At 43.8% G+C, this 22,889-nt stretch overlaps 1 protein-coding gene across 1 annotated transcript; it reads left to right on the top strand.

Moving 5' to 3' along the window:
- The first annotated feature begins 7,103 nt into the window (after positions 1 to 7,103).
- On the top strand, positions 7,104 to 20,049 carry ZFP37 (ZFP37 zinc finger protein). The gene is made up of 4 exons (XM_026513775.4): positions 7,104 to 7,277; positions 11,926 to 12,052; positions 12,686 to 12,820; positions 17,601 to 20,049. Exons 1-4 carry the CDS (start codon positions 7,146 to 7,148, stop codon positions 19,133 to 19,135), a joined length of 1,929 nt encoding a protein of 642 aa, XP_026369560.3. The 5' UTR covers positions 7,104 to 7,145; the 3' UTR covers positions 19,136 to 20,049.
- Positions 20,050 to 22,889: the final 2,840 nt, after the last annotated feature.

The following is a 22,889-nucleotide window of genomic DNA, read 5'->3' as shown; positions in this document are numbered from 1 at the left end:
TGGCCTTTCCGGTCCTCAGGCGTCCAGACCTGTGGCTCGGGCAGGAGACCTGGCTGACATGGAAGTGGCTACAAGCGGCAGGAGGCCAGGCCAGGAGCCCCTGGGGAGCCGAAGTCACTCCCACAGAAATTACAAAGGGATGCGCTCCAAGGCAAAGCTGTCCTTTGCAGAGAATGGAAGAGATCCATGTTCCTGTGAAAGCCAGAGGAAGGACGGCATCGTGGAGACTGGAGAGGGCGCGCAGAGCACAGGAGGTAGGGGTCCAGCTGCTCTTTTGGGGAGATGGGTCTGGCATGATGGTTGTGAGGGTCTGGGAGACACAAGAGATTGGGCTGGGCTGGGCAAAAGAGCAGGCCCCCGTTAACCTCAAAAATAGAAGTCAGTCCTTTTCGCAGCAAAGAATGGGTTTCTGGGGAAATAGCGCGGCTTGTACTTCAGGACTGTAAGCCCTGGCAGAACCATAGGCCAGTCTGACACACGGAGGACAGGAATGTGCCCTGGTGGAGAAGAAGGAGGAAGTTGGGTGGGCCTGTTTTGAAGGAAAGTTCAGGGCGAAAAATCGGGTTCAGGGTGACGAGGGTTTCTCGTGGGCTGAGTTGCTGGCCTAACCCATTTCTTGTAGGAGAGGCAATCAGTGCACATCTTTGCCTCCCGGGGTTTGTGTTTGGTGATTTTTCCTGACTGACCTCCCATGCTGTGGTGTGAGAACATCCCCTGCTGGCTTCCCGACCCCATTTAATTTTATTTTGTTATAATTTTATTTCATCTCTTACTTTTATTTTTGAGAGGGGGGGGAGAATGCACACAGGTGCGCGCTCACATGTTGTGCAGGAGTGGGGGAGGGGCAGAGAGGGAGGGAGAGAATCTGAAGCAGTCTCCACACTCAGCAAGGGAGCCCTTCCCGACCCCATTGTAAATGAGTTTTCCCCTTACTGATTTTCACACCGGGAAGATTTGACCCTTCCACTGCTGAAAGTGGTGAGGGAAACCCAAGGCGAAGGTCGGATTCCTTGTGGTCATGGGCTCTGCCGGCTGAGCGATCCTTGGGGTCTGGACTGGAGGGTAGGGTTGCTGGGGCATGAGTGCCAGGCAGCTCAGGCACACAGACAGTGAGGGAAAAGGCTGGGCCCTGGAGAGCTTGCTGTTGGCAGCTGGAGGAATCGCTCCTTTGGGGGTGGGGCCATTAGGGACCAGGGTCAGACTGGGAGCCTTCTCTAGTCCACTGGACTCCAGACTGCAGAGATGGGTCACAGACCACTCACTCCTCTCCTTTCCACCCACAGCGATCACCAGGCAGAGCCAGGTGGCCAAGGGCTCCAGGCACAAGCGATGGAGAAGCCCTGATGGCTCCCTTGACAATCACCACAAGGAAAACGGACAGTGGGAGGAGAAGGGCAGAGGAGGGCCATCTCCAGCCCAAGGGAGAAGAGAGGACCAGCCTGACTGCGCTAGAGAAGGAGGTCCTGGCAGAAGAGGTAGGTGTCTGGGCTGGGCCTCTGCAGGGGTGGGGATGGAGCTTGTATGTTTGTGTTGGGGGCAGGGGCGTGGCGCGCAAACCAGGCGCCCCGGGGGAGGAGACAGACAGTGCCGCTGGCGAGATGCTCCCCAAAGCAGAGTGGGGCCCAGAGGAAGGCTTGCAAGACTGAGCACTGGTTCCCACCAGATCCTGGAAGGGGCCACCAGAGTGGGGCGTGCTGGGTCGTAGTGGGCCGGGTGGTCATGGGGGCGGGGCATTCCAGACCCGGAAGGGGCGGTGGTGACCTTGGCAAGGGATCCCCGCCCTGGGCCTTGGGCACTCACCGAAAGCCCTCTCCTTCTGTCTCCCGCGCAGGTGCTGCCCACTCTCCGTGGCCCCTCAAGGGCAGGAGGACCCGGCCCGGATGGAGTGATCCAGTGAGGACCCGCGGCCGCGGACGCCGCCCGGACAGCCGCGAGGCCCGTCCCGCGTCCCCAAAACGCCGCCGCCGCCACCCGGGGCCAGAGGCGCGCGATCCCCTGGCGGCCGTCACCACCAGGCTCTGGCAGCGGATGGGCGCGCTGGAAGTGGCCCTGGACGAGCTGCGGGCTCCGGGGGGCGCCTTCCTGCCTGTGCCCACCCGCCGCACGCAGCCGTCGGCGTCGCAGCGCGCCTGGCTCTCGTGGCAGCTGGCGCACTCGGGCGCGACCCTGCACTGGGCGGCCGCCCGGCTCCACGCCCTGCTCGCCGCGCAGCCCGGGCCTTAGGGGCGCTCGGCGCGCTCGCCTCCCCGCCGCTCGGCTCTGCCCGGAGCCCGTCCGATCCGCGCGCCCCCGTCCGGGGCAGGCGTCCGAGGCCGCACGGTGCGCACCGCCGCGACCGGCTGGCGACCAGCTCCCGCCCAGCCTGGCCCAGACCCGCCCGTCCGCCAAACGGTTTTCGGTCGGGACCACAGCTCCGCTGCCACCGGGTCCCCAGCTGGGGGACACGGGCCAGGTGTCCGGAAGACAGCCCGCGAAGATGAGCCTTGGGAGCAAAACCCTTCTGTGCCTCTGGTGGCCTCAGATCGCTGGAGTGACGGGATTTGTGCCTTCTCATCCCTCGGTGTTTCCCTTTTTTAGGTGAAAAATAAAATACACTTGTCCCTTTTGGGGGGAGGAGGGGCTGCTGGAGATTGGGTTTGTTCAGGACGAATGCTTAGAAGCTTACCTCTAACCGGGCTCATGTTATGACAAACGAGCAACTGGCTATGTGAGGGGTTTCGCAGGGTGTCTGCTGCTGAAGTTGACACCACGCGTCCGCTTCCTTATGGCTTACCACGTGTACGTATGTTGCAATAAATGCACTACTGCTTCGAACCTTGGCTGCTGTGATTGTGCGTTCTGCCAGTCTCCTGAGTCTTTCATTCATCTTTGGTTTTCCTATTTCAGGGCTTCATTGTACGAACATCAAAGAGATTTTATTCGTAATCCTAGAACGCATAGTGGTGTCAGTGCACCCATCACTAGGCCGTTTACAGGTGTATTACACACCCGTGGAACCAGCACTCCCATCAGGACATGGGGTATTTCTAGCTTGCCACTGTGCAATCCTTACACCGCCCAACACCAACTGTTGTTTGAAGGAATTCCTTTGGACACACAGAGCTTTACAAGTCACATGCTTCATTTACCCGCATAGTCAGAAAGGGTCCTACCTGCGTGGCACACCGCTCCTTGACTCTTCTCCGTCTCTTACTCTGAGCAAAAGGGAGTGATGTACGTGGGTGATGTGGGATGGGCTACGGGGCAAGAGCTCTGGCGCTGAGGACTTGGAGAGTCTGGGTCCTTGACACAGAAAATATGGAGGCATTTCCTGCAAGGGAAACCTGTCCCTTGAAGAGAAAGGAGAAGGGTGAGGCCCCTAGAAAAGGTGGAGGAACAGAGGTCCCTGCAGACCCCTGGGGGGCTGTCAGAGCAGATCAGGAAGGTTCCATGTTCTTCTGGGGGAAGGTGAGGGCTGGGAGGTGCCCTGACCTTTGCTCATGCAATTCCTTCCATCTGAAACGCTGTCTGGGTCCACCCTTGTTCATCTTTCAGCTATCGAGTGAAATGTCCTTTCTTCGGGGACAGTTTCAAAACTGCTGAGGGGAGATTATGAGCCCTCCTGGCACTCTGTGCATTTCCTAGAAACACTTTTCACAGTTATCATTTTACCTTTTCATTGTGTGCTTATTTGAAGAATAGTGGTCTCCTCCCCTGGATCCTTAGCTCCCTGAAGGTAGGAGCTGTGTTTAAGTTCTTTCTCACCATTGCAGCCACAATGCCTATCATAGTTCCTGGAATACAACAGATGTGCGGTAAGTACTTACTGAGAATTGAAGTGTTGAATGAAGGAGAGAACACTGATATGTCGGATCGCTCAGTTCTCTTTCCTGTCCTGGTACAGCCTTACAGAAGATCGGTTTATAGGACATTTCCTAGAGACTGTTGTAGGGAATTTTACATGGTCAAGAACAAAATACAGCTTAATATAAGAGACAGAATTAGAAACTGGGGACCTAAAACTGTATATTTAGTACGGTCAGCTGATAGCAAAGGAAAAAATAGAGTTGATCCAAAGCATAGAGAATTTTCAAGGGATTTCTTTGATAGTATAAGTTTTTTACTCATTTGAAAATGTCTTAACATATGTAAAACTCACATGTAACTATATCTCCAACACACTGATCCTTATGGTCTTTACAGAATTAACTCAAGTATAAGATATTTTCTTTTCCTGTTTATCCTGATGTAGGAAACTGACTGATTCTGCAATGTGCAGGAATGATGGAACTTTGTAAATTGAAAAGTTTCTGGTAACCATCCCATTCTCACCAACGGACTTTTTTCTTTTTTTTGTACTCTTTCTTTCTTTGTTTCTTTCTTTCTTTGTTTCTTTCTTTGTTTCTTTCTTTTTAAATATTATTTATTTATTTGACAGAGATAGAGACAGCCAACGAGAGAGGGAACACAAGCAGGGGGAGTAGGAGAGGAAGAAGCAGGCTCTCAGCGGAGGAGCCTGATGCGGGGCTGGATCCCATAACGCCGGGATCACGCCCTGAGCCCCTGAGCCGAAGGCAGATGCTTAAGGACTGAGCCACTCAGGTGCCCCTGTAACATTTATTTCTTTAAGCAATGGCTACAGTCAATGTGGGGCTTGAACTCACAACTCCGAGATCAAGAGCCCCATGCCCTACCTACTGAGCCAGCCTGGGGCCTCTGACCTACCAACTTTACTCCCTCATTTTCTCTTTGCAGTTCTCTCCTCCTTGCTCCCCTCCTTCGTCTTCAGTGCAGGAATATCCTCACAACCTGCTTCTCCTCTGCTTTCCCATCCAGTTGTTTCTCTCAATAACATGCTCCCCCAAGGGTATTATCTGAGGATGACTGGTCAGTACTAGAATCAAGGTGGCTTGGAGAGCTGTTACAATTAGGACAGCATTTTTGTTGATAGTTATAGTGGGATTTGTTTCAATTTGTGAAGGAATACTATGTTAAAGAAAAGCCTGGAGACACTGGCCTGCGTCTCTTCTTTCTGAGCTAGCTGTCAGCAGATAGAGAGCAGAGAGCTATTTTCTTTCCCATAAATATTGGACCTTTAGGACAGTAATATCAGGGTCAATTAAGTCAGGACTATATTTGAGGATCACGGGAAGCAACTGGTCACACCCAGAAGATGAGGATGGAAGAATGCTCGGTCTGGAACACAGGGAAGAGGTCTGTGTCCCCAGAAGACAAAGAGAAATCTCAATCAAGCAATTAGCTTTCAATTTTCACTGAGTCCTCAGTTTTCTATTGCATAAGAAATTATCACTAACTTTATTGGATTAAAACAACACAAATTTATTATCTCAGAATTCCTGTTGTTCAGAATTCCGACCGTGGCATGGCTGGAGTCCTGCTCAAGGTCACACAAAGCTGAAATCAAGGTGTTGGCTGGGTTATCTACTAATCTAAAGGCTCCACTAGAGAAAGATACGCTTCCAGCTCCCTCAGATTGGTAGCAGAAACCAGTTCCTTGCTGTTGAGGACTGAGGGCCTCGTCTTGCTAGTTGTAGACCAAAAACCACTCTTAGCTCCCAGAGACTGATTTCAGGTCCTTGCCATGTGGCCCCTCCACAGACCTGTGCATATTGTAATGTCTTTTTTTTTTTTTTAGATTATTTATTTATTTGCGAGAGAGAGAGCATGAGCAGGGGTGGGGGGCAAAGGAAAAGGGTCAATGACAGGGCCCTGACATCATGACAAAAGACAGCTAATTAACCGACTGAGCCATCCAGGCACCTCCATATTTGTAATTTCTGACTTCAGGAAGTGTCCAGTCTCTTCTAAGGGCTTACTTGATTAGGTAGGGTCCAGCCAGAATAATCTCCACTTTTATGAACTCAAAATCAACTGATTTGAGATCTTATCATGGGAATGATATCACAGGTTCCTGAAAGAGAAGGGATCTCATACTGGTGTAACACGGGGGGGGGGGGGGGGGGGGGAGGGGTGTGCGCAGAGATAATGGGGGCCATATTAGAATTCTGCTTATCACAATATTTACAACATACCTTGCTAGGCTCTAGAATTAATGCCACACAACTAGGGAAAGCATTGTTGGGATAGTTTGAGAATAAATGAGAAGCGTACCACTGTGATTTGTGGAACAGCAAAAAAATTGTTCGAAAAAAATTTCAATAATAGGATGGGGAGACTAGGCAGAAAATTGTCTTGAAATTAGGTGGGCTAGGGAGTCTTGAGCTCAGTGAAGATGCACTGAGAATTGTATTCAGACCAAAGACTGAGAGGGCAAAGGGAGCAGATGCCACCACTGCTGACTGAGGGATACCTAGTCCTTTATTCATCTAAGTGGAAGGTGCAAAACAGGGTGTGTTTGACTCTGGAAAAAGGAACAACGTGGTTGGAATAACTTCACAAGCCTACTGCCCCACTGTAAATTCCAGCAGGGCGAACAAAGGCTGTGTCTATGTGGGTCTCCACTCTTTCCCCATTACCTAGCACAGCCCAGCAACCTAGTCTGCACGTAGTAAAGGCTCAACATACAATTGTTGAATGAAAGGCGTCGATACACCAAATAGCTTATTGAGAAATAATTTCTGCTTCAATTGCTTGATTGTTGGGCTCCATTTGATCTCTATTAGACGAGGGTTTTCACGGAGGAGTGATGTGTTCATTGAACCTGGGGTTTCCTTTTTTCTCATTGTTCTTATACCATACATGTAAAGACATAATTTGAGCGATTAGTGCTCTTTCCCTATAAAACAATGGTGTCTGCGCGATCGGGCTCTTTCTCCTTCCTCCCTCAATCTCTCTTACTATCCTGGCTGTATGGAGTCTTCGCTGGGCGTCATCCTTGAGGGTTTCCCGGCAGCTGGCTGCAGTGAAAGGCAACTCCAAATTCTGCCTTCGCGTGGCCGAGCCTCTGTGCGTCGGGCACCGTGAGGCACCGTGCAGTGAGGAACTGAGCACGCTTTCTGCGAGCTCGCAGCTCACCTCTCAGGACCCTCCACTGAGCCCCCGGGCCACCCTGCTCTCCCGCTGGGAGCACGGACCCCCGCTGTACGGCGGAGGCTCGGTCAAGATGGCCGCGCCCGGCCGCGATACCCAGGGGCGCCGCCATCGCAGCCTCCGGACCGGCTGAGGCCGCGCTTCGAGCCGCCGCCATGTCGGCCTCCTCCTGCGAGCGGATCCTCACAGAGCCGGAGAGCGTGGGCCGGAGGAGGAGTGCGGGGACGACCGAAGGGGCCGGGTGCCCAGCGCAGATGGCTGTGTCAGAGCCGGGGGGCAGCGCCGCGGTGAGCGCGATGACGGGGTGGGGCGGCCTGCTGGTCCGAGGTGGTCTAATTGGGGGTCTGTGATTGGAGGGTGACTGTAGTCTCTGAGACCAGCGATGTGGGAATTGGAGGCGATGCTGGAGGGCCTTCTGGCGGGGGAGGGGTCGTCGGCGTTCTGGGGGATCTGTGGGGCAGTGGTGGGGGCCCTGCGGGGTCCGCGGGGGCTACGGGTTATGGAAATCCGTGTCTGGGGAGATCTGCGGGGACAGCGATGAGGGGAGTCTGTGGCACTCACGGAAAAGCCAGAGTCTGGAAGGCTGTGGGCATCAGAAATAGGGGCTTTGTGGGGTGTCGGAGACTGGGGAGGTGTGTGGCAATTTGTGATCTGTGGGAGCCTAGCGATTATGGTGTCTGCAGTGGTTAGAGACTGGATTGTCCCTGTGTGTGTGCAGAGGTGCGAGGAGGTACCTTAGGAGTTTATCGCAATAGTTCAAGAGATGGTGATGGTTTAGCGTCGGGAAATGCAGGGAAATGAAAAATCAGAGTCGGAATACATCTGGAGATGAGCTGCTGAGACTTACTGATGAGTTGATATGAAAGACGAGGGAAGAGAAGAATCAAGATTTACATCTAGACTTTTGGCTTGAGGCACTGGATAAAGGGTGCTTGCCTTTTCGGAGAAAGGGTTGTGTTGGAGACAACCAGATTTGGTGGATATAAATGGGAGCCAGAGTGGATGACAGTGGTTCTCTTTTGGCCACGTCAAGATGCCCATTACATGTCCAAGTAGGGAATGATAGTTGTTTAATGTACGAATCTAGAACTTAAGAGAGGTTTGGGCTAGAGAATCCATATGTGAAAGGCTTCAGCATAAAGATGGTGTTTAAAGCCATGGAATTGGATGAGATCACTTAGGGAGAGAAGGCAGCTAGAGAAGAAAGGAGGGACCAGGGACAGAGCTCTGGGTCACTGTGACATTTAGAGGTTTGGTAGAGGACAGAAAAAAGAAAAAGGGGAACGAGGAGCAGTAGCCACTGAGATATGATGAAAACTGGAAATGTGGTGTCAAAGAAGCATAAAGAAGAAAGCTTTTCAAGACAATGAGTTGTGTTGTCACAGTTGTGTCATATGCTCTTGTGAGTCCCAGACATAGGACTGCAGAGAATTTGACTTTGGCAAGATGTAGCTCAATGGTTATTTTGACTGATGAGAGTTTTTGTAGTGGAGTGATAGGGATAAAATCCTGTTGGAATGAGTTGGAAGAATGGAGGTAATGAAGTAGAGACAGCAAATATAGACCACACCAGGAGTTTTGCTGGCAAAGGGAGCAAATAAATTGACATTGGATGGGACATGAGATTAAGAGATCATTTTCATTAGATGAATTGATATTAAAGCAACTTTGTATGTCAATAGGAATGATTGAGTAGAAAGGGAAAAACAGGTGGTACAAAAGAGAAAGAGGTTAATTGCAGGGGGTGAATTCCTTGAGAAGACAGTTGAGGATGAGATCTAGGGCGTTAAGTGGAGAAAGTGTCCTTAGGTGAGAGAAAGGGACGCTTCTTCAATTTTAACAAAAAGGAGACAGATGATAGGGGTTTTGGAAATAGATTGTTGGAATTGGTGGTAACAAAGCAAGGTAGTTCTTGTCCATTTACACTTACTTTCTCTTTCAAAGTATAAGATGAATTTATCAGCTGAGAGTGGGAAAGGAGTAGATGCTGGAGATTTCAGAGAGAAAGAGGAGAAGGTTTGGAATAACCATCTTGGAAAGAGGAATAGGAAACTCTCAGTATTGGATGCCCATTTGAGATATGTGTTATAAACCTGAAGTGAGTCTAGGCAACACAGTTGTTTAATTTTTCTCTCTGGAATGTTCAGCTGCAAGGTTGCAGGCAGAGATTAAGAGGAGAGTTGGGTTTGATGAAGTTTGAGGCTTTGCTAGGTAAGTACAGTGGAGAAGAAAAGGGGCAAGGAAGTTAAAGCTGTTTTCCATGCAGTGTGTATGGTGTTAGAACAAAGAATCTAAACAAAGAAGAAAAGCAAGGTCATGTGGTGATGGAAGATTGTGGCGAAGTGGTTAGGATCAATGGTTATAGGGGCTGAATGCATTTGGAGAATTATTGGCACGGAAGTACTAGAGGAAGTAGGCTGGCAGCATAGGGAACGGTGGTCCGAGGGTAGAATGTATTAAGTAGAGTGGTGCTGTCGTGGTATATGGCAAGGTCTAAGGAATGGATGAATGATAAGTAGGTGGCTGATTATGGGTGCGAGAAAAGATAGTTGGAGTCAGGAAAGAGAGAGGCCAGGCTGTGGAATGGCTCCTCTACATTGATGTAGCAAGAGTGCAGGAGCTGGACTGAAGAGAAACATGGTGTTCAAGTTTTCAGTGAATGAGGCAGAATGATTGTGTGCAGAAATTGACCTAAGTGGCCCCAAACAGCTATCCTTAGAAAAGTCTGCTTGCAAGGTTGACCTTTGGCTGATGTCTGAGAACTTAGACTTCAGGAGCCTTCCCATCATTCCCAGAAATGATCAAAGTGGCTCACTATGCCTAAACTATGTAAGCAATGCGGTCTGTGCCAAGCTCCTGATTTCCTTCTGGGAATCTCAGATCTTTGTGTGTGCCAGGAAGAGGGTGCCTGTGAGTTCCGCTGAGTCCCTAATGCTCTTCCTTGGGAAACAACATTTCACTTGTGTTCTCACAACTTATTTCTGGAGGAATCAAGCATGTCCTGTGTGGACTCTTGGATCCTTGTGCCCGGTTTCTGTAGACTTTACCCCATACACCTTTTTCTTAGCTGATTTTGCTGTGTGTTCCTTAGCTGTACTAAACCATAGCTACGGGTACAACTATATGCTGAGTCCTTCAGTTTGTCTAGTGAATCCCTGAACCAGGGGGTTAATGGTTTAAAGTCTCATGATATGGGATTTTGAGGGGTGTGTGAAAAATCATTGAAAGTTATCATTTACCTCCTCTTCAGGCCGTGAGGTACATGAGTCATGGTTGGGCCGAAACAAACAGCCTCTACCAGGGAGCATTGTAAGGGGCAGGATTCTGAGGAGACAGGCAGATTTCAGATAAAGGGAGCAGGTGAAGAGAATGGCCAAAGAGGTTGAAGGTATAGTGCAGTTTGCTGGCACTGATTAGGGTTTCTGTAAAGGCCGCTGTTGCGGTCAGTGATTGGGGATTGATAGGATACGGATTTGGGGTCGTATCAGAGATATTGATGTGTTCCGTGGGTAGTTGAGGGACCCCTGGGATTATGTGATTGGAGTGACTGGGGAGCGATTGTGGAAATCTGTTGCTGTTAGTGATTGGGAAGTTGTTGGGATCAGTCATTTTGGAATTACATTAGTGATTGGGAGGCCAGTGGCAATCAATGATGGGGCTTATTAGAAATCAGTGACTGGAGGTCTATGAGGTTACGGACTGGTGACATATGCAGCTAATTGATTGGTGGCTTGTGGAGATAAGGGGCCATTTTTCAATGTGAAACAAATATGTTTGAATGTGTACTCATTGGTGACAAAATTCTCCAGTAGCTGTGTCATCCTCCTCTCACCTGCCTAATAAGAGGAGAATCTTCAACATGCTTTAATTTTTCCCCCATCCCCCACCCCTACCAGTTGTATTCCTGCTTATTTTTCTTATATCACACCTCTTGATTTTGAGGATACTTTTATAACAGTTGTACAAGAACGTTATCAAGTTACTTGGATGTAACTAGACATTTGACTGGTTTTATTATTCATAGCTCTTTCTTATATATTACATCTTTCCCAATCTTGAAATCTTTATTCTGATTCCCTTTTCCTTCTTTTCAAAGTCACTCCTTTTCTTCTCCTCTTCTGTCCCTGTCCCCTTTCTTCTATTTCTAAAGTACATAGGTAATATACTTTCTGCATCCTTACATGCCTAAAATACATTATTTTTGCTTCCAAACATAAATGATCTGTTGACTGGTTATAAAAATCAAAGGTCTCAATTCTTCTACCTCAGAACTCTATTCCATAGTCTTTTGTTAGACTGATTCTGTTTGGTTTTGGTAATTTTCTTTCTCTCTGATAATTGTATGATTTTTTTTTATCCTCTCGAATAAACAAATTTGCAAATGGGACTGTTACTTTGGGCTGCTACAACAAAGTACTATTGACTGGGTAGCTTATAAACAACAAATTTATTTTTGACAGTTCTGGAGTCTAGAAGTCCCAAGATCAGGGTGCCAACATGGTTGGGATCTGGTGAGACCTCCTGCCAGGTTGCAGATTCTTGTTTGTATCCTCACTTGGCAGAGAGAACAGAGAGGAAGCAAGTGGTCTTATGACTCTTATAAGGGTATTAATCCCATTCATGGAGACTCCACTCGCATGCATTCATCCAATTCTCATAACTTCCCACAGGCCCTATCTTCTAATGGCATCACATTGGAGGGTAGGGTATCAACATATTAATTTTGGGGATACACAGACATTTAGTCCATAACAAGGACATTTCTTAATATGATTTTTGTCTCTCAAAAATGCAGAATTGGGTAAAGAATTAGTATCCTATATAACATCATGATCGACATTGAATGGTTGAGGTAAGAACAAATCATTATTATCTTGTCCAAATCACCCATTAATATGCATAACATTAGACTGAATAGGAATATTGCTATTACAGGGATCGGTAACATTCCAAGATGTGACTATGGCCTTTACCGAGAAGGAATGGGAGCAACTAGATCCTGCTCAGAGGAGCCTGTATAAGGATGTGATGCTGGAGAACTACAGCAACCTTGCCTCGATGGGTAAGGACAATTCTTTCATAATTCGAAATGTGTCCACTCTGATACCTTCTCTCTGAAGTTCTTGATAAGTTTGGCCTTGGGTATTATGAATCAAAGAGTTTGAATCCCTCTGGGTATGAGGCAGGATACTTATGCCCCTGTCTCCAAAATGGAAGGTCTACTTAGACCGGGTACATGGGCAGCCACATTGTGAAATTTCAGAAGCCATATATTCTTTCTATTTTTCTTTCCTTCTTTCTTCTTTCCTTCTTTCTTCCTTCCTCTCTCCCTCCCTCCCTTCCTCTATCCTTCCCCCCCACTTCCTTTCTCTGCCCCTCTTTCTTTCTTCCTTTCTTTCTTTCTTTCTTTCTTTCTTTCTTTCTTTCTTTCTTTCTTCTTTCTCTCTCCCTCCCTCCCTCCCTCCCTCCCTCCCTCCCTCCCTCCCTCCCTTCTTCTCTTTTTTTCCTTCCTTCCTTCCTTCCTTCCTTCCTTCCTTCCTTCCTTCCTTCTTTTCTTCCTCTCTCTCTTTCTCTCTTTCTCCTTCGAAGCCATATATTCTTTATCCTCTCAAGGCTCTGAAGTCCAAATATTAGCGCTTAATTTCTGGGATGTTTGTTTTCCTAACACTCAACTTCTGCCATTTCTCATGAGCAGGGTATCAAGCTCCCAAACCAGACATGATCTCCAAGTTGCAAAAAGGAGAAGAGCCATGGTTGGGAAAGGGCAAAAGACCCAAACAAGATGGTCCCAGTGAACTAGCAAGACCCAAGCAAATAGGAACCAACAGAAGTAAGTTTCTGCTTTTTTTTTGTGGTAACTTTGGAATTCTTCAATGAGTAATTTATTTAAAAAATCTTCTTAAAGATCCCAGACCCCTTTTTCTTAACCAGGAGTAGCAGTTGAAAAATATCAGAATCTCCTGGGGAAGGAGGAGTTCAAACTACAAAGATTCTCTAACCTTAGAGATTCTAGTCTCTCTTCCGTCTGTGAAACTCTTCATGTGTGAGCGTCTCATATGAGGAGGTTCACTGTAGTTGTAAGCCAGCGTTACTCATGGGAGTTGGCTTATACCGCTTGTATCAGTTAGCTTAGGCTAAGTTACGCTCCGTTAAGGAATGACCCCTAAATCTTAGTGGCTTCCAACAAGAAAGATTTGTTTCTTGCTCATGCTGTAGCCCAATGTAGGTCCATTGAAAGAGCAGTCCCTATTTGGCAAATTCTGGTCTCATGGCAGAAGGAAAGAAGAATTAGTAGAACCACTCTTAACATTACTGATTGGAAGTGGTAGATAACTCTTTCTGCTCACATTTTATTGGTTAATTGATTAGAGCAGATCACCTCACTACTCCTTAGTTCAACAGGGTAGGAATGTATAATCCTTCCACAGGGAGGATTCAAGCGGCCATGCAGTGGGTCGGGGAGGTACAATCTTTCCACAGGGAACAATAATACAGTCTGCCACACCATGTGTATTGTGATAGGAAAAAAGGTGAAAACCAGAGCTCTGAACCTCTGGCACCAGCCCCTCAGGTGCCTAACTGACCCTTCCTTGTTGTCTTTCCTCATCCATGCTCTCCATCTCTCAGCTTCCGGAAGGGCAAGTAACCCCTCTTAGCTGTTCTCAGAATCCCATTACTGCTTGCCTTATTTAAAGCAGTGCTGTTTTTTATTATCTTCTTTTCCCCCAATATCCTGAGTGTTTTCCCCTCATCCACTCAAACTCTGGGACTCCATGGTATCACATTTCTCTCCTCATGCGTTCAAACCTTCTTAGAGCCACATCCGCTTTCCACATCGCGTGGCATGATGCAGCGCCGCCTTTACGTACTTTCCATTGCCCTTCTTGTCACTGTGAGATGCTCTAAGCCTGTGCTCTATAGTGCATCGTTATTTCCATTCACTCATTAACCTATGCAGTCAAATCCCACAGAATTCATGCCTATATGTAAATTTCTGGCTTTAAAGTAACCACTGCTTACCTTCCAGTGCATATTTTAATAGTTTTGGTCAGCATGAAATTCTTGCATATCTACCTTGAATTATACCACTTGAATCTGGTCCTCTAAGTGCTTCTTTACATTTACTTTGCCAGATTCTCTTCCTTCTCACTTTGCTGAAGAGTCCCTAAGGTTTTGTCTTCTACTATCTGTTCTTTCTTTCTTTCTTTTTCTGTTGTATTTACCTCAAAAGAATCAAGCTATTTATTCTATACCGGTGACTTTTAAGGTAAATTTTTCTTGTCCAGATAATTTCTTCATGTTGCACTCATAATTTACCTGCTTACAGAAAAACTCAGTCTCAGTGTCAGAAATGGAGAGCTTTGTTTTTTCTGTCCTCCTTTCCAAATCAGAGCTTCCTTTCACCTTCCCTGTTTTTATCAGGGTCTACTTTGATTTTAGGCCTGTCTACTGTGGAGTTCCTCTGAATCTCTGCTCTCTGCCTTCTCTTTTACTGTCCTCTCCTCAGGTCCTGCTTTGTTTGTTTTCTTCAGTTCTCACAGACATCACCCAAATCAGGTGGATGTTATCTCAGACCTAAATTGCTCCAATTCTTAGGCCGATTTGTTGGATCCATTTATTATTATTATTATTTTTTACAATTCATCTTAGATGTTGCCACCAAACATTAAAATATTCAATTATTATTTATATCACTGTAGTGCCCCAAATAGCAGAACGTTTACAATATATTTTTAAGTGTCCTCCGAATTTTCCAAGACTCCATGAATTTCCTGAAACCAGAGGAACTAGTCCTTCAAATGACAAACGAGGAGACCTCGTGGGTTTTGATTCATCCATTAGCGGCTTCAGTTTTGGCTATGTTTACTTTTCTCTCTGATACTTGGTGTTACAACTAAAAACTAGTCCTGAGTCATCTGGTACATCTTTGTCATTGCTACAGTGACTTTCTTCTTGGTTCAGGCTCTTATATAGTGCTTGGAGTTTCTTCAAGGAAAGGCTGTTCTGTTCCCTCCAATGATCTGCTGAGTCTAGTGAACTATATACTTTAGTTTCTGAACTTACAGTCATTTTAGCTTAAAATTCATGGTTTAGTGACTGTCTCAGATTCAGGACAAGCTTCCAGCCTTAATGCTCTGTCAGACCCAACTCTCTCCTAGTATTACCTTATTATTATACCATCGCACTAGTTCAGGTTCTTTTCCTTTTTGCCTTCATGGTAAATTTCTCTCCTAGTGCTTTATATCTTTTCCTGTTGGCCAATTTCCATCATCATAAGGGGTTCCTATAATGTTACACGTCAAGAGGTGTAGTTTTGAGTTTTGATCCCTTTCTTCCCAGAAAGAGATTTGCCTCTATCCTCCAGCATCCTTGGGCATTGGAAGATGCTGCCTTTGTCGTGCTCTTGTTATAGTCTTTCCCCCAAAATGCTTGTATCACTTAAAATTTCCAAAATGGAAAAGCAGCTGGCCACCCTACTTCTCCGTACTGTATCTATACCTACAAAAATTGATCTTTTTCTCTATAGGAACTAATCTCTTAAGAGTCCTCGATGAAAGGAATAGTACTTCCTGGCTTACATTCAAATAACATAACTCTTTTCTGTTTCATCCCAGCTTTCACTTTATCTATGTAATGTTCCTTAACAACCAAGGCAGCTGTTCAATTTCTTTTTTTTTTTTTTTAAGATTTTATTTATTTATTTGACAGAGAGAGACAGCCAGAGAGAGAGGGAACACAAGCAGGGGAGTGGGAGAGGAAGAAGCAGGCCCATAGCGGAAGAGCCTGATGTGGGACTCGATCCCGTAACGCCGGGATCACTCCCTGAGCCGAAAGCAGACGATCAACCGCTGTGCCACCCAGGCGCCCCAGCTGTTCAATTTCTATCTCTTTCTTTCTTGGAGACTCATATCTGCTTCTCTCTTTGTGTCTGTTTAATTCCCACCCTAAGGATTTTTCTGCTTTTCCACGCACCTAACTGAAAAAAGTCACCTCAAAGCGGTAGTCTCAGCTCGTAAGTTTTTGGATTTTTACACATGTAGTATCCATACCTAGCTGAAAGAAGTCTTTGGATTTCAATTCTAAATTCTTAGGAGAGAGAATATTATTGGTCTAGCTGGGGCCCTATGTTTACCACTGTCCAGTCAATTGTTTTCAGCCAGGGGTTGGATCATATGGTTCAAACATGGTTACCTCCATTTGTCAGTGTGGGTGGTGGTCTCAGAGAAGGAACACACACACTGGGAAGAGATCTTAAAATATGTCATTGTATAATGTGTGGAGGGAAGGATGTGAGCAATCACTTAAAGCCGGGAATAAGCTTAAGATGTATAATTGGTAATTAGTAGAGTGCCCTGGCAGAAACAAAGGTATGCTCCATAGCAAACTGTTGGAAAACAAGCACACGTGTATATTGTAAATCCAAATGCTATAAAGTTTGTTTGCTAATCTCATTACTATCATGGCACTACTTTTATCATGATAACAGCATCAGGAAACTCAGAGAAACTGCAGGGTTGTTATTTTGGGTTTTTGTTTGTTTGTTTGTTTGTTTTTGAGGGTTTTTTGTTTAGTACAGGAATGTCATTATTATGTTGATCATTGGTGGTAGCAGTGTACCACCCTTTCCTGCTTATTCCCTTAGTCGCCTATAAGCTGTTCAGTATTTCTTGGTGGACTTACCTTATTTTCTCTATTTTGGCTCTTTGGAGTGCAATAACAAATAACAAAGAACTCAACAATAATTGAGCTAGCCTAAGTAAATAGAGGAATTTATTGTAAGGACTTACGTTTATCTCTCGTAACCTAAAGGCAGATACTTCAGCCAGACCCTACCAGGGACTAGAACTAGGAATGGGAAGCCATCAGGAATTGGGATTATGTAAATGGTCTCTTTGAGGACACGTGATCTTACATCTCTTCTTCCCTGTGGATATGTGCTTCATATCCACAGGGAAGTTGTACTGATAAACCTTCTGTTTACACAGGGAAGGTATGAAGTTTGTACTGATGAACCTTCTGTTTATACAGGGAAGGTATGACTTTACTATTTCTTGTCTTATATCATTGCAAAACCCAGTGGAGACTAACTGGAGTCTAAATTTCTAGGAGGAAGACTCTTATTAGACACCGTGGCTTGAGCCAGATGTGTCTCCAACTGTGACCATGGAGAGTTGAATTAATATAGTACAGGCTGTGGGAGCCAAATACTATGGATGGATTGGCTGTTATCAAAGCTGGGAAGCTTGGGGTGAGGAAAACCTCAAAAAATATCAACTACAATCACAAGGTCTTTTAACTTCATATATTACCTAGTCACTGCTCCTTGTGGTTTATTTCATCTTCCATCCCAGGTTGCAAGGTCATATTTATAAACAGGCAAAGTTTTGTCTGATTAATGTTATCAATTAACTTTTCTTGTTTTTACTCTACAGCACTTTCCCCTCAAGCCCAAGAGCTTAGGGACATTTCCACTTGGTATTTCACTCACTTTGGGATACTAGGCTTGAATAAAGATTCAGCCCCACAATAGGCCATTTCTTTTATAAGTTGTATTCCAAAATATGAAAGGGCAAAGATTCACAAGAATGTCTTATTGAATTCCATTTTAGACGAACTCCAGCAAGGTAATGCCCAGCTCGGGAATGACCAGGAATCTCAAAACAAACTCCTTAAGGAAGTTACATTCAAGAAAAAAAGTCTGACTAAGAAGAAAGGCCATGAATGTAGTTCACTGGGGGAAAAAATTGTGAGTACAAAACATGTTCCTTCAAAAAAAAAGCTTAAATTTGATTCACATGGAAAGAGTTTGAAACAGAATTCAGAGTTACCTGGTCATATAAGAAAGTATGCAAAAAAGAAACCTAGTGTAGCTAAAGAGCACAAGAAATCGTTCAGCCGTAGCTTACCTGATACAAAGAAAGACAAAAATCAAACTGGAAAGAAACAAAAATTACCCAACCATAGCTTATCTAATAAGTGTGACAAAACTCAAACCAGCAAGAAGCATGAGAAATTAGCTCAGAATAGCTCATCTGATACTAAACAGGACAAAATTAAAACTGGACATGAAAAATCATCCAGCTCATCTCCTGCTAAGTGTGACAAAACTCAAGCTAAAGCAAAGCCCTATGAATGTAATCAATGTGGGAAGGTTCTCAGCCATAAACAAGGACTCATTGACCATCAGAGAATTCATACTGGAGAGAAACCATATGAATGTAATGAATGTGGAATAGCCTTTAGCCAAAAGTCACACCTCGTTGTACATCAAAGAACTCACACTGGAGAAAAACCATATGAATGTATTCAGTGTGGCAAAGCCCATAGTCATAAACATGCCCTCACCGACCATCTGAGAGTTCATACTGGGGAAAAGCCCTATAAATGTACTGATTGTGGGAAAACTTTTAGACACAGCTCAAACCTTATTCAACATGTGAGATCTCATACAGGAGAGAAGCCCTATGAATGTAAGGAATGTGGAAAATCCTTTCGGTATAACTCATCTCTTACTGAACATGTGAGAACTCACACAGGTGAAATACCCTATGAATGTAATGAATGTGGAAAGGCTTTTAAGTATAGCTCATCCCTTACTAAACATATGAGAATTCATACAGGGGAGAAACCCTTTGAATGTAATGAATGTGGAAAAGCTTTCAGCAAGAAGTCACACCTCATTATACATCAAAGAACTCATACTAAGGAGAAGCCCTATAAATGTAATGAATGTGGAAAAGCATTTGGACATAGCTCATCTCTTACTTACCACATGAGAACTCATACAGGTGAAAGTCCTTTTGAATGTAATCAATGTGGGAAGGCCTTCAAACAAATTGAAGGGCTTACTCAACATCAGAGAGTTCATACTGGGGAGAAACCCTATGAATGTAATGAATGTGGAAAAGCTTTTAGCCAAAAGTCACACCTCATTGTACATCAGAGAACTCATACTGGGGAAAAACCTTTTGAATGTAACGAATGTGGAAAGGCTTTCAATGTGAAGTCACAACTTGTTATACATCAGCGATCCCACACTGGCGAGAAGCCCTATAAATGTAATGAATGCGGGAAAGCTTTCAAACAAAATGCATCCCTTACCAAACATGTGAAAACTCATTCAGAAGAAAAATCTCATGAGTGAAATGAATGTGGGAAATCTTTTAACTCAACTAAAGGTTTTATTTAACCTTAGTAGGATTCTGAATTTTAAGGGTGTTAGAAAGCCTTTAATAAGAAGTCACACCTAATAACACATGAGAGAATTTGAAGGTGAATCTTACATAGAAGCAATGGATGATACCAACCTTTTATTAAAATATTGTCTTAAAAATACTCAATTATTAATTATTTATATATTCAGACCAAAATCTAAAGCTTTAAAAATCGTTAATGGGCTGAATAATCAGAGCAATGGAGAAACAAATTACATATGCTGACAATTCCTGAGTTGCTTGAGTGTGTGTAATTAAGCTCCACATATGAGAACTGAGTTTGAATATCTGTTAATTTCCATGTATAAGTGCGTCTGGCCACTGGTATGAGCCTTATCTTTGATATTATCACTTAACTCTTTCTTAATGTCTTTGTTAGCTTCTACATCAGCTGCAAACTTTCTAAAAGTTATTTATGTAAAAAAATATTAACACAAAATTAAGAAAAAAAATCAAAGAAAGCAGCTGAGGATAGGGACATCATTCCCTACCAGCACCTGTGAATTGTTAAGTGAATAAAATTGTTAAGCAAAAAAAGCAGGTTGCTGAACTGTGTGTATAGTATGTTCCCACTTATGTACAAAATCGTATGTTTGCCTGTCTCTATGTATGTATGTATGTATATATTTGTATGTGAATAGACTTGGTTTGAAAAAATACAGAAGAAGTTTTATAGTGGTTGTCATGAGCAGAGGAATACAGGAATGGGGGCTAGGATGGGAGGGAGACCTTTTTATGATATATACTGTTTGAATTTTTAAATAATGTACATGCGTTATTTTCACAATTAAAATCTTTTTAATATGCATACATCAACACTGATTAAAATTTTCACTGAGCTCACTCTATGGTGTTGTTTGATGAAGTAAAAGTGTCTACGCATATTATGAAGGGTGATGAATCTGAGGATATGGTATTAAACTTGATACTGAATTCACAAAAACTTTTCCTATCAAACACACATCTTTTTTTAAAAATAATTGCAACTATAATTTAGTGCCATGTTTCTTCTATATGCCATATTTTTAAAAGACTGAAGATAAGTTGTGATTGCAGGTGGACAAACGTGATTTTCTGAACAGTCACTCCATTTTATCACATATTCAGAGCACTTATAGACAAACATCGCAATCTGGGGTTTCAAATGTATTGCAGCAAATGCTGCTACTTCCTGTTCTTGCTCAATAGCAGGTATTGTTAATGGATCACTGCACTTTTTCTGAGTGAACCTTGACTTGGCCTCAGAGTCACTCTTAAGTATGCATTCCAGAAGATATTGTGAATCAGTTTGGGTTTGCACATGAGGCCTGTTTTCCACTGCATACCTATTTACTATCATTATTTTATACTCATAAGTAATAGATTAAAAAATACAACTGAATTGTTTTTCAATTGTTACACTAAAAACAGTGACATAAGGACAAAAACGGTTTTGTTATATGAGGTAATAATATTTGGCATGCATGTCATCTTTTACATTTTCATAGCACATTCATTACATTACCTCATTTGTTCTTCAGAATAAACATATGGGTCAATAAGCAATTGACTTTTCTTTGTGGTCAATTCTGCTCAATAAATATTTCACCTCTATTCTAGTCTAGCATAATGATGGACCCTCAACAAATATGTGATTAAGTGCCATCTTTCCAAATACCTCCCATTCAAGTTCCTTGCCTTCCTGATTTCCTCATTTCAGAGAACTAACAGATGTAAGTATTGAGAATGGAATTGTGTGTGTGTGTGTGTGTGTGTGTGTGTGTGTGTGTGTGCATGTATGTGTGCACACATGCATTGAAAAATCAACTCATGGATGTTAGAACCTCATTTCCAGGTAACTTATTTACTCCCAGAGAAGGAAAATGCAATGTGAAAGCCATTTTCCATCAGTAACTTATAACCAGGTGGAAGTTTGGTACTATGCACAGAATGAATCCTCACTGTCCGGAGCTGTGGAAAATCTGCACTTTTCAGAAGGATAAAACAGTTGCATGTTATGGCTATGTTTAATTTCCCATACCGCTTGGAGAACCCATAATAGTCCATACCTGGCACAGTATGCCTGAGTAATAGAAATGAATGCTGCAAGCCATCCTGTAGAGTAAGAAAGGAATTAAAAGTTAGCATCAATAAATGAGGAAGTGATATCTAAAAGATCATTGGAGGCAAAGGATGAAAGAAAATAGATTTACAGAGGTGAGTCCAAATCAATGACAGCATGTATCAAAATTGCCTGGAGGGTTTGTTAAAACAAAGACTTTAGAAATGGGCCCCACGCAGAGTTTCTGCTACAGTAGGTCAGGGCGTGGAAGTGAGATTTTGCATTTTTAATAACTTACCAAGAGATGCTGATGCTGCTGGTCTGGGGACCACACTTTGAAAAACACTGATTTAAATTATTGTTGAAGTAAATTTAAAAAGTATCTTAAAATGTTTCTGAGATATTTCTCTAATGTGAAGATAATGTTTGTATACACAAATACATATGTTAGGAAATGCATAATATCACTATCATTATGTGGACAGTGATTCAGGATTGTCAGTTTAAGAGTAAGTTTATGTTTTTCTAAATGATTTTTCATTTTCCTGAATTAATTTTATTTTGTTGTAACGAAAGTTCATTACTGGGGTATGGCCAAGTAGAGTTCTACTGATCCTGACCCTCCCACAATAAATAGTTATAAACTCTGGACAAAACCACGCACATATAACCAATGACCTGAAGGTACTGGAGAGTGAACAAAAGCAGATTATGTGAAAGAGTTGAAACTTGGAAGAAGGAAATGTAGGAGGTTAGATCACAGCTTTAAGCCTGAGGACATGCTGAAGTTGGTGTTGTGGAGTGGGGGGTGTAATTTGATAGAAAACATGCAGTCTTTTTGAGATGGAAAATCATAGGACTGAGTGCAGGGCAACCACAGCCACTTGGAAAGTGAGAGGAGAATCCCAGAAAAGAGAGACTCAAAGAGGGGGTAATCCAAATTCTGTGAATAAATTCTGCCCAAATCTCTGACTGACCCCTGAACCATGCATATTTGGCACAAACTCCTAATGCTTCAAGTAAAGACAAGAGAACTGAGCTTTTATTTGTGTTGCTGCCCCACAGACTTAGTTTGAAGTTTGAGCTCAACCATGCTAATTACTTGATAAAACAAAATTATTAATACTCTTCAGAGAAATATAACAGAATCCAAGCTCTCCACAACTTTTCATTCACGATATGTAGGATATAAGAAAAACTTACTTGACAGTCAAAAATTAAGAAATTGTGACCCCATTTCAAGAAGAGAGACAACCAACCCAGAAGTTGGAATGAGCATATGAGGATATTAATATAATTATAATGGTGCTTAATGAAATAAAGATATGCTCACAGTGAATAAAGATTTTTTAAAAACTAAGCAAAGAAAGAGAAACTATGAAGAAAAACCAAAAGAAAATTCTAGAACTTAAAAATACCATGTCTGAAATTTAAAATTCCCTGGATAAGTTTACCAGCAGAATGAAAATGACATAGGAAGGAGTGATTGAATTTGAAATAGCTCAGTAGAAATGATTCAAAGTGAGGGAGAAATGATTGAAAAGATAGGAAGAGAACCTCAGTGACCTGTGGGAAAATAACAAAATGTCTTAATATGTGTAGCTGAAGTCCCAAAAGGAGGGCCAGGAAAGAGTGGGATACAC

The sequence above is a fragment of the Ursus arctos genome, unplaced genomic scaffold (assembly GCF_023065955.2).
Source record: "Ursus arctos isolate Adak ecotype North America unplaced genomic scaffold, UrsArc2.0 scaffold_18, whole genome shotgun sequence".
Taxonomy (NCBI): domain Eukaryota; kingdom Metazoa; phylum Chordata; class Mammalia; order Carnivora; family Ursidae; genus Ursus; species Ursus arctos.
This window is presented reverse-complemented; position numbering and strand designations above follow the sequence as displayed.